The sequence below is a fragment of the Sinocyclocheilus rhinocerous genome, unplaced genomic scaffold (assembly GCF_001515625.1).
Source record: "Sinocyclocheilus rhinocerous isolate Xijiao unplaced genomic scaffold, SAMN03320098_v1.1 scaffold552, whole genome shotgun sequence".
NCBI lineage: Eukaryota > Metazoa > Chordata > Actinopteri > Cypriniformes > Cyprinidae > Sinocyclocheilus > Sinocyclocheilus rhinocerous.
This window is the reverse complement of record NW_015625574.1, coordinates 518,797-531,456: the sequence shown is the minus strand read 5'-3', so window position 1 is coordinate 531,456 and position 12,660 is coordinate 518,797. Positions and strand designations below refer to the sequence as shown.

Sequence of the window (12,660 nt, the reverse complement as noted above, 5' to 3'; positions counted from 1 at the left end):
ACAGTTATAACCTTTTGGTTACCTGCCCAGATATTTGAAGTAGCACACAAAACAGGAAAATACTTTCTTAATCTGGCAAGATCTGACTGGCTGCCTTCACACAACTTTCGGAAATGACAGAAAAACATAGTTTTTCTAGTCCGCCTGGAACTGTTGTATTTATAAAGTTAGTAATATGAGCACTTTTGAAAAATAACTAGTTTCTGGATTCACTGATCCAGATGAGAGTGGTGTCAAATCTGAAAAACACTCGAAAGTGTTGTTTGAGGCAGATACATGTTTTCTGCATTTTTTGTGCAACCAAATGTTCTTTTTTCCCTCACTCTTTCAGTTATTGTGGTAAAAATCTGTCATTGAATGCGTTTGGACATTTTACATGTCCCTCGGATGATTTTAAGTGAGCAGAACTTTACTTTTAGTAACCTACTTTTATAAAAAATATACATATGATGCCTAAATATGATGTGCTTCTCATCAGAATGTTTGGGAGAAATAGACGAACCTCCTCAAACCGCGCTTTAATGATGGTGTTCCAGTGTTTGATGGTGGTGATGGAGTCTGGGTGGCAGATGGACAGGATGGCTTCTCCCAAGCTCGTGGCTTTATTCAGGGCCTGTCGCTTCTCCTCCAGCTTCTTCATAAACTCCTGCATGCATCAAACATTCTTCCATTATTAAATGGCCATGGTTACACAAAGAGTAGCCCATCTCCAACAACACTGCTTCATGATCCGAGGACACGAATCATGCCTCAGGACAAAGTTAGATGTGTGAAACGCATTTGGCTCGCCATTTCAAGAGAAGGCTCAGACACCACAATGCAAAGAATTGTGATTCTCAGTATGTAGAGATTATGTATTACTACCCATCGTTAGTAACTGGCGTCTTTACCAAAGATGAAACATATAATCTCCCAGGATGTTTGCTTTCTCAAACTGTGAACATGAATAATGTCTCAGGGGAACAAACTATTTTGGATATTGAATATGAGGTCACACTATATGAGATGAAATATGGGAACTCTTTCCTGGCAAGCAGTAGTTAATAAAGATTTGAAGCCATGTATGGCTTTTGTTACTCAGTTGGACGTGGAGAGAGACCGGGCTACGGATCACTACCTCACATTATGAGTGGAGCTAATAAAAAAAGAATGTCAGGGTTGTGGAAAACACACACACACACACACACACACACACACACACACACACACACACACGTTCTGTCTTGGAAAGATTACGATCCCTCTGGCACACACTTGCATTTAAACTCAATGTTGTAATGTAGAACAGATACAATTTCATTTTTTGTGTTTACTGTGGCCCATCATTGTTGCCAGTAAATACTGATATGCTATTGTCACTGAAAGGTTTTACAAGGTAAACGTCACACGTGTGGATTCTTTGTTATTGTTGTGGGAAACTTGCCTTGTGCTGTTCAATGAGAGCGCGGAGGGCTTCTTCATCGTCAGGCAGAGCACCGTGGAAGCGAAGGCTCTGTTCGGCCTCTGCAAGCCACTCCAGTAAGATATGAACGGTGGAGTGGAACTCCTCAGCCTGAGGAACAGTGTACAAATGTGTTCAACATGTGCATTCACAGAGAGCAATTTATAGTTGACAAGATATTTTTTCATTATTTTTTACAGAAAAAATATTATTATTATAAAATATTTTTATTATTTTCATTTATTTTTTACAGATTTGCTTTTACAGATTTTTTTACAGATACATATATATATATACAGTTCACAAAATTCACGGTTCGGTTTGATACGACACAGTGGTGTCACGGTTCGGTTCGGTACGTTGGTAACTGGTTACATTGCAATGTTGGAAATATTTCTGTTTTAAACCATGAAGGCGAGCCAATGGATATCACACACAAACAACGTGCAAACTTTGACCAAGAGTTACGCCGGTGAACGTTTTAATCTCAATTCAATTCACTATGCAGAAAGTGAAAGTAAAAACGGAATGATGGAGCTTTCGCCATCTGACGCCGCATATTCAAAATAAGAATGTAACAGGCCTACATTAATTTGAAATGCCAAATATCTTAATCTTTATTTTGACAATATCTCTGGCTATCGTCGATACAAGATCATCGTCTTTCGACGCAACCCAGCAAGGGGAGGTTATTGCGGGGCTATATACAGTATATAAGATATAAATAAGATTTTTTAATGATTTTTTTTTTACCATGCCTATAAATTAGCATTTTAAAAATCCTCTGATACCCTATGTTTTGGAGTTCAAATATACTGTTACTTTCATACACAATCCCAGCATCCCAGCATTAGGCCGAACAGTGAGTGTCACATTGTGGTCTGGTTATTGAAGGCTGGAGCAACACAAACTCTTCTGGATCTGACAGCAATTCTGACACTTGTAAGTTCGTTTTGTTCCTGATTTTACATGCAGGGTTAGCCAATCAAAACCGTGGTGATTTACATAGATGTTTTTACAGTAGCTACAGCAGCTTGTTTTATTCTAACGGTCAAAAAGAATGTGGAAAATTGTTATTATAAACAATTTTCAGGTCTCGAGTGATGACAAACAGCATGTCTTACCTGACAGAGTGCCTGCTCGAGTCGAGTCTGTTTGGACACAGAGAGGCTGCAGACCGTCTCCCAGCGTGTGCTCAGCTCTTGCATCTGAACTTTGACCCAGGACGAGTCATCGTGGCTAATCTCAATAAGCTCACGGGCCGAGCGCTTCAAAGCCTGCACGCTGCCAGTCCTTTTGCCCAACTCTTTCTGGAACACCTGCAGCACACATGGAGAAATACATACATTCAACCAATCCACATTTAGCTGCCTACAAAGACAGCATTCTAACCCAAATGGAACCTCATAAACGAGTGATTTGGAATGATCTGCATAGGAAGCAACAACATCACACATATGCATTCTAAAATAGAACTCCTAATGCTCATGTGATGCAGTGATAATCATTAAATGTATATAGCATGGATACATGATGGGTTAAATAGTCAATTTGTAATTTAGATTTCAAGACAGCAGTTTTATATAGAACTATTATTTTTATCATCAACATTCCATGCACATTTTGTGAAGTTGTACAGTGCTGTCTATGTCATGCCAGAGCCTGTGTCCACCTCTGATGTCATCACATTAGGGACCAATTAGGAGGTACTTGTCCACTGCTATCAATCACACTCCTAACGTTAGTATTTCCTAACAGCCAGGCTTTACGACATTTGCACAAAACAGCAGTCATGTCATCACCAGGTTTTAATTAATTATGTAGCCTATGACTTTCCATCAGCATTAGTCATTACAAAAAAAAAAAAAGATTATGCTGGCTCTGTGACTTTGATGATGTGGTGTATGAAATATGAATCACATTAGGCGATCCTTCCGTGTCTTGCGACTTGAGATATTTATAGAATGTTGTCAAAAAGCTGGAATTTCTTTGAGCTAGATCACCCAGATCTTGATTGCATCCATAGAAATCATGTGTAAACAGCACCAAACATAGTCAGAAGATTGCTGGTGACCTTTTTCTTAGGTTCTCAGTTCCGAACACGAATGAGGTCATCACTTAGCTCATCAGCTCGAGTGTGCTCTGATGTCCGCTCTGGAGATGTGTTTGAGTTTGGGCTTGCCAGCACTCCTGTCACTTCTAATTGAAATCATACTACACTCCCTCTGATGACACTACAGCATAATTATATTCCTGCCATAGACTCCAAGAACCGAACTAAGAAGTTAACAGCACAGGGACGGATATTTTAAGAAAGCTGCTCAAGGTTTGAAAAATGCACACGCACACAGCAGCAGCACTGAGATCAGGTCAGAGCATGGCTTGGGGGAGACTGGACGTCCCATCATGTGCAATTGCTCTTTTGAGGCATGAGCATGTGCAGTACCCACCACGGTATATCCCAGGGTGCGCTTTATCACCATATTTTATCATCGTCATTTTTTTTTAACCTAGATTTGAATTGTATTTTAGGTGGGGTTTGTTCTGGCTCGTTGAGTTTGACTACAGTACAGTATTTGATGTGCTCAATGTATGTGCCTAAAATGTATGTGATTAAAAGCTTAAATTAAATCTGTCATGTAAAGCAATGTCTCTGAAAGTCTCTTCAGAAGACTCAGATTACACAGAATAATGAAAAAAATTTTTTAAATTTTTTTTTGTATCTAGACTTTCAATGGATGGACAAAGATTATAAGAGAATATTGAAAATATCTAGGGATGTGCCAAAACAATCATGTAATATACTGTGATAGTTTTTCATGATGTTGTTTCATTAATTTAGATATCTGTTTCAGTTTCATTCATTCGTTCATCCATCTAGAGTCCAGTTATGAAGAAGCAGGTTGTGTAAATCAGTCAAACTCATATGGGTACCTTATGGCTGTCGATGAGGTTCAGGACGAGGTCTATGTCTCCATGCACAGGCTGGTCTTCAGCTAGCTGTGGTTCCACTTTATAAAGCCAGTCGATGAGAGCCTGCAGTGCGTCTGTGAACTGACCTGAGAACAGCAGAGCCTCCTCCAACTTATTCTGCCTGTAGAAAAAAATAGCCCATATGATGTCAAATACATAGTTATGACATTTATGATATATATATTGTCTGACCATGAATCATACAGTTAGTTGGCAAATAACACAGATATTAAATATTGTTTACTCAACATTAATATGTTAGGTTTGAATTCATAAGAATGCATAAAGGAAAATGGGTAACACTTTGCAATAAGGTTTCATTTGTTGGCATTAGTTAACTACATTAGTTAACATTAACAATGAAAAATGCTTCTAAAGCATGTTTAATTTTAGTTTGTCAGTTCATTTCAACATTTACTAATACATTAAAATCAAAAGTTGTATCTGTTAATATTATTTAATGGATCTGAGCTAACATGAATTAACAATGAACAGTTGTATTTTTATATGCTAATATTAACAAATAAATACTGCCCTCCAACTTATTCTGCCTGTAGAAAAAAATAGCCCATATGATGTCAAATACATAGTTATGACATTTATGATATATATATTGTCTGACCATGAATCATACAGTTAGTTGGCAAATAACACAGATATTAAATATTGTTTACTCAACATTAATATGTTAGGTTTGAATTCATAAGAATGCATAAAGGAAAATGGGTAACACTTTGCAATAAGGTTTCATTTGTTGGCATTAGTTAACTACATTAGTTAACATTAACAATGAAAAATGCTTCTAAAGCATGTTTAATTTTAGTTTGTCAGTTCATTTCAACATTTACTATGTTGAACATTTATTTAATGGATCTGAGCTAACATGAATTAACAATGAACAGTTGTATTTTTATGTGCTAATATTAACAAATAAATACTGCAACAAATGTATTGCTCATTGTTAGCTGATGCATTAACTAACATTTACTAATAGGACCTCACTGTAAAGTGTTCCCAGACAATACATATTTGAGGGATTTTTAATCACCTCAGCTATTTTGCATTTATGTTTTGCTGCCTTTAATTCACTATGATTTGAATTCATATTTCATTACTGTAAAGAGAATCGCTTTTGAGAATAATGGCAATTCTAAAAGTAAAACATAAAACACCTGGGAACACTGCAGTAATAAGAGTTTGGCTGCAAATGTGCATAAACTGTCATAAAAAGTCAAATTCTAGAATACACATCATTCTAATAAAACCCGAAAGAGCCTTAAATTTGGTTATGCAAAATATATACTTTTTTTAAATAGGGGAAAGTCTGGTGTTTTCCTGAAATCCACCCAAATGTGCATGTACCTCTCCACAGATTTCCCGCAGACTGTGTCCCATTTGTCCCTGAGCTCACTGAGCATGTCATCCAGTTTCTGGTTGTCATCTAGCAAGGAGGTCTTGTCCTTCAGAGCTCGGCCCGTGCGACTGGTGGTGTCATACACCGAATGCTTGCTGCCCAGAGCTTTCTGGAACTCCTACAATCCGCCACACAAGACAAACAGAGGCGAAGGGTCATTCGAACGGAGCTCAAGGGCACATGTCCCGCAAGCCATCCTGTGAGGCCTTACGGGAAGCCCGATGTCATCGAATCCTGCCATTTGTATTTGTGACTGACTCATCAGAACATCTGAAGCACTGCTGAGCTGTTAATTACATAGCACCACGCAGCACACAATCCTCTGTTCTGAGTGCCACCCACTCGTGAAACCACTGATGCTGCACATCGTCTGTGACTGACGAGCCTGATTCAGTTTTAAAGAATTGCAATTGAAAAACATCTAACATCTCAGTCTGTTTTCTTCACTTTTTCGGCATTGTGCGGCCTGAAATCATGACCTCTCCGTGTCCACACCGGACGCTAGCGGAGTGATGCAACGCGACAAAAGACAAACAAACCCATTATAATCAGTGATGCTGTCTACACTGAATGTGGCGCGGCAAATCCCTGACAGTACACTGCTGCCGCGTTCTATTTATGACGTACTGACACAAAGTTCAATGATTTGAATACAGTGTAGACAGACTTTAGATGTCGCATCCGATGTTAAAACATAAAAAAAACATCTCCCAAAAAATGGGGGAACTAATTATACAGGAGTTTAACAGGATGACACTTCTGACCCACAGTCAGTGAAAAACACAATAGCCGTGAGTGAAAAAACACCTGGTATTGTGATTCACGCTGTCCATTCAGCAACACGTCAGATGTTCCACTTTTTATCCAGATGGGGGATAAAAACATAGGTGCTAATGGTGTGAACAGGAAGTCTGTATGACTCTGTTTAAATCCATTTTTTGTGACCGGATCACAAGTGGTCAGCGCCAAATATAGGTGCTAACGAGTAAACTGTTCAGTGTATAGTGTAGTTTAAATGCTCATCTGTCCTGAATGTGAGCGTGGTGAAAAGTAGCCTGTTCCTCTAACACGTGATTGTTCTAGGATATGAAGGCACAGCACAACAAGCGATTCAAATGGATTACAAATGAAAATTACCCTTACCCTTTTTGTTTGCTTCCATTCCCTCTTACTCATAAGTTGCGTAACATGGGTTTGTTTGTTCACTTTTCATTTCCATTAAAGTGATGTAGAGCGTGTCAAAATAAGAGAGGTGGTCACAAGAGAGGCATTTGGAAGTTAGTCATCTTGTTTTTTTTCTTCTTCAAGAATGGTCATGGCTTTTTGTATCAGTTACATTAAAAGTTAGCTGGTCTGATTTAATCCAGAAAGTAATCCTTATTAGCTCTTGATTAACTGCTACTTGGCCAGACTAGTTCTTAACCTAGATTATGCATCTGGCACCAGGTGGAAGTGGTCATGTGTCTCGGCTGATCACTGAGAACACCTGTTAACAGCAGACGTGTGTTGGACTGGTGTCGTCACCTTGTGCTGGGTTAACTGCGTCTTGATCTTGTCCGGATCATTAGCGATCTCCAGCTCAGAGTCCAGCGCTCTCTAGGACTCTTCCAGCCACTCCATCAGTTTGTTCCAGGACTCATGGAACTGCAGAAGACGAGAGCGTGAGAATCCATTCGTGTAATATGCAGTATATTATAGCATTTTCTTTTTTTCATCTTAGATCAGAACCAAACAATGTTTTACATCACTGAACCACAGAGAATTTCTTTTGGCTTTTTTCCACACCGAACCACAAAATATTATTTTATGCCCAACACGTTTGCTCAAAAATCGATGGCAGTTATTAAATAATTGTTTGCATACAGTACATATTTAACCCCTCAGGTCAGTATTTATAAGATGCGCCTTTAAAAGTCTGTGTTGATACTGTAGGTCTTTATCATCAGCTCTGCACATCTGGCCACTGCAGTGTTTCTCATTCTGCTTTGCAGCTCTGGATCAGTCTGTCTGCATGGAGCCTGTGAGTGGACAGCGTATTTCAAGTTCCCTCATAAATTCTCAGTTGGACTGAGATCTGGACTTTGACTTGGCTACTCCAGGACATCTGCATTGTTGTTTTAAGCCATTCCTGTGAAGCTCTGGCTTTATGCATGGGAATAACAAATCTTTTGTCTCGTCTTGCAGCGAAAATACAGGGATTTCCCTACATTTATTTGATCCTATACCCCTTATTTAGACCCGTTCATGGTCAAGACGAATCCTCACAATATGCACATGAGTGATCTTCATATCCTCTTATACTATGACATTCGTGACCCTGGACCACAAAACTTAAGTGTCAATTTTTCAAAATTGAGATTTATACATCATCTGAAATCTAAATAAATAAGTTTCCATTGATGTATGGTTTGTGAGGATAGGACAATATTTGGTTGAGATACAACTATTTGAAAATCTGGAATCTGAGGGTGCAAAAAAATCAAAATATTGAGAAAATCATCTTTAAAGTTGTTCAAATGAAGTCCTTAGCAATGCATATTACTAATCAAAAATGAAGTTTTAATATATTTATGGTAGGAAATTTACAAAATATCTTCATGGAACATGATCTTTACTTAATATCCTAATGATTTTTGGCATAAAAGAAAAATCTATAATTTTGACCCATACAATGTATTTTTGGCTATTGCTACAAATATACCCCAGCGACTTAAGACTGCTTTTGTGCTCCAGGGTCACATATTGAGAAAATTACTGTAAATGTGCCAGAAATTAGCCGAAAGGCTATTTTTCATCTGTAGACCCTTAACAGAATGCCAAAGATGTAAAAAAAAAAAAAAAAAAAACTTCCGCATTGTAAATTCACTTTGACATTAAAGAGTCTCGTTAAGTTGATCAGTGGCAAAAGAAGTCCAATTAAGTTCTCTGTGATTCAATCATTCCTATAGTGACTATATCTAGCAAGGATGTGTGATTAAAAAAGCATGGCTTTTAAATGAGTTTTATTTTTCCCACCTGTTTGGCACGTTTCCTGGCATCGTCCAGCAGGCGTCCTCTCTCCACTGACCGCTGCACGACCTTCTCCCAGCGGCCTTGAACGCTCAGCAGGAGGTTCCTGATCAACACCACGTCCTGTTTCTGACTGAAGTACTTGAGGTGTGTTCCTGTCTTATCCAGCTCGATGATCTGATCCCGATGTGAGTTCACCTCAGTCACAAACACCTGCAAATCCAGCAGATCCATTTTAGAAAAAAAATAAATAAATAAAATTATGGAAAAGGACTATTCCTTTCAACTGCAACAATATGGCTCATTTAAAGTCACATTGAAATGCAAGTAGCATCAGATGATGATTTTTCACATAATGTAATTATGTTATTGTATGAAAAATGTATTACATTATGATCGCACTTACAATATAATCACAGTTGATAATGTAAAAGAAGCACAGAGTGTACAGTAGAAACGATCTTATAATATAATAATTATCAGTAACAATGTATTTCATGGAGTCCTAAGTACCGAGTAATATTAATTAACAACATGATCTTACTACAGGGTTAGGATTTGGCTTTGGTTTAGGGTTATTGCAGGTAATTATGCATAATTTACTGTTGTTGTTATTATTATAGTAAGAACATGCAATATATCTTTCAATATAACACATTTAATAATATTAACATTATTGCAACTATATAATATTAGCATTGTTGTTTTAAAGTTACAGTTTTTAAAAAGAGATTTCTTTTTTTGTTTTCTATACTGATTTTACAAAATAAGCCATACTTTGTACACAGTGTTGGTATTGTACACTCTTTACCATACAGCAGTGTGTACACTTTTTGTTGCCAAATATTTCATATGCTTACGTATTTATAAGAAGTAATGCGATATTCAATAAGAACAATAATTGCATGAATTTATATCTGGTGCATCTCATTTATTAAAAAAAAAACTATTACAATTATAACAATATGACAATGTTTTAGTGACTTTATAATGTAATAGATTTCTTATAATGTGAAAACTTTTACTACACCTATACATTTTAAGAAAAGTATCACATTATGAACATTTTATTACATTAATAATATACTTATGTGTAGTTATTACATTACTATTTGTTATTACATAAGTTGCTGCAATTTTTATGCAAAACACCTGCATAGATGAACTGTTCACAATAAGATCTATAATCTATGGGGTGAAGTTTCAGCAATAAGCAGGTTTTTATTAGACTTATGTGGCATATCATGTCAAAGAGCACTGACCTTATGCTCATCTATCTGGAACATGATGGTCTCCAGGATGAGGGAGGCAGGCGAGGCCATAGCGAGGGTCTGTTCGGCCTGCATCAGCCAGTTTATGAAATCCTGAAGTGAGTTATGGAAGTCTGTGGCCATCGCCAGGGCCTCCTCCAGTTTCACCTATAGCCGATCAAACACTATATGCTAATTTTGAACATCGATAATTAGTTCACCCAGAACTGAATATGTGGTCATCTGTCACTCACCTATATATTTTTAAGAATACAGCACTCAAGTCTTATTTTTACTGTACCTTATCTTCAATGTGCTTTCGTGGTCTATTCTATACCATATACGTTCATTGTATGGAAAAGAGAAGTGTGTTCATCTTAAAATGTTCTCTTTTCAAGTGGCACAGAAAGAAAAAAAACGAATCACAGATTTGGAACGACGATAAAGGTGGTCAATGATGACAGAAGTAGTTTTGTTTTTGGCTGAACCTAGTGGTTTACTCCACTTCAGCAGCTTCGTAGAGACCGCAGACAACTCTACTTTGTTCTATAGTGATTTATTACTCACTTTGGGCTTGTGCTCGAGCGAAAAGGAATCGTTCATCTGACCACATCAAAGCACAACAGCTGACAGATCTGATATCACAGCTACATGAACATAATCAGGACTTTAGCTCTGGGGTCCAAACCAACAGCCCAGTGATGATGAGAATGAGTCAGACTGACAGGAAGAACACAGAGGAGCCTAATAGAGCAGAGTGAGGAAATCAGACTCTCACCTTCCTCTCTGTCACTTTGGCCCGAACACATGCCCACTTCTCCTGCAGGTTGCGCAGGTCCAGTTCGGTGGTGCTGTCTTGACCCTCAGGGGTCATGGCCAAAATCTGCTGCCCTCGGTCAAGAAGCTGCTTGTATATTTCCTCCTTGGCTTCCAGTGTACTGCAGAGCTCCTACAAACACACAGACATCATGTTCACTGACAACCTGACATATGTTTACTGTTCAAAGAGTTACTTCTGATGTCTGAGTGTAATTATTTTCTTTACAGATCCGCAGAAATCAGAAGTCTATCAAATGTTTCATAAAAATTGGGAATTTTTTCTTTTTTGATTGCACATTCATACAATTAGACAAAGCCAAAGTCCGACTGGTGTTGTGTTTTTTCATCCCGGTGCAAGATCAACGAAAAATGAAAATTCTGTCACCATTCAATCAGCCTCATATTTATTACTCTAAACCTGTAAGACTTTTTTCCTCCTGTGGAACACAGAATGAGATTTTGCAGAATATCCAAGCTGCTCTTTTCCACGGAATGAAATTATAGACCAGGGTCTGTCAGGCTCCAAAAACAATAGTGAATGTAGTTCATAAAACTCACGCTCTATATTTCTATATTGTGCTTTGTCTGGAGCTTGATTCTGATCATTATATGCTTATATTTTGCATGAAAACATCCGCTTGGAGATTTTTCCTGTTGTATTAAAGGGGTCATATGATGCAATTTCATTTTTTCCTTTCTCTTTGGAGTGTTACAAGCTCTTGGTGCATAAAGAAGATCTGTAAAGTTGCAAAGACTAAAGTCTCAAATCCAAAGAGATATTCTTTATAAAAGTTAAGAGTCAGCCACACCTACCTAAAACGGCTCGTTCTAACACGCCCCCACATATCTACCTCACTATGTGGGAAGATATGCATAACGCCGCCCAAATGTTCACACAAAGAAAGCTTGAGGTATTCGGTCAATCACAACGCACTGGATAGCTGGCTAATCAGAGCACACCTCGCTTTTCAGACCGATTAGTTTTGTAAAAATCGACGCGTTTCAGAAAGGCGGGGCATAGAGGAGAAACAATAATGTACAGTATGTGGAAAATAATGTGTTTTTTTTTACTTTAAACCGCATAAACACATTTCATTACACCAAATACACAAAATAATGTTCTTTTTAGCAGCATCATATGACCCCTTTAAGGAGCAAAGAAAGTCATATGGGTTTGACTCATCTTGAGGGTGACAAATTGTTCAATTTTGGGTGAATTATTCCTCTAAATAAGATTCGTGATTAACATTCTTTAATAAAATGCTCAGATAAAACAAACAAAACTGTTCTCAATTACAAATGCATAAATCTTTTAATTACAAACGTTGTGTTTCGTTAGTTGTTACAAGCTGGCCATCGGTGGCGGATCTGTTGTAGTATTAAACACATACCAGATGGGTGTTAAGCTGCTCTCGGGCCGTGTCTGGTAAGCCTCCGAGGGCCTTTGATGCTAACAGCTGACGCTCCGAGTCTTTCAGCCACTGCTGCATGTCTTCAATCTCACCATGGAAACCTTGAGCCTGAACACAGATCCGCCAGAGTCACAACAATAGAGTCACACATTCATTATGTGCGGCTTGAGTAATGAGCAGATTGTTTGTAGGAAATCTCTCCGTTTTGAGAACAATGCTGTCTGGATTCTAAAAGAGTCAATAAACAACTTCTCTGCTCTGCTTTAATTTGGAAAAAAAGTTAAAATTTTGTTTGTTTGTTTTTTCTAACAGGATGTTTCAGGTCTATAAAACAATTGTGCT

General features: G+C 37.9%; 1 protein-coding gene across 1 annotated transcript in view; it reads right to left on the bottom strand.

Moving 5' to 3' along the window:
• Nucleotides 1-1,428: 1,428 nt before the first annotated feature.
• dst (dystonin) overlaps nucleotides 1,429-12,660 on the bottom strand; it is a 159,104-nt gene continuing 147,872 nt past the window's right edge. Inside the window, exons 74-82 of the mRNA XM_016566904.1 lie at nucleotides 12,298-12,426; nucleotides 10,866-11,036; nucleotides 10,100-10,255; nucleotides 8,844-9,050; nucleotides 7,353-7,472; nucleotides 5,777-5,946; nucleotides 4,376-4,535; nucleotides 2,566-2,760; nucleotides 1,429-1,552 (exon numbers count right to left, since the gene is read on the bottom strand). Of these exons, the coding sequence (XP_016422390.1) occupies nucleotides 7,425-7,472; nucleotides 8,844-9,050; nucleotides 10,100-10,255; nucleotides 10,866-11,036; nucleotides 12,298-12,426 (711 nt within the window). The 3' untranslated portion in view covers nucleotides 1,429-1,552; nucleotides 2,566-2,760; nucleotides 4,376-4,535; nucleotides 5,777-5,946; nucleotides 7,353-7,424. The remainder of the gene's footprint in view (nucleotides 1,553-2,565; nucleotides 2,761-4,375; nucleotides 4,536-5,776; nucleotides 5,947-7,352; nucleotides 7,473-8,843; nucleotides 9,051-10,099; nucleotides 10,256-10,865; nucleotides 11,037-12,297; nucleotides 12,427-12,660) is intronic.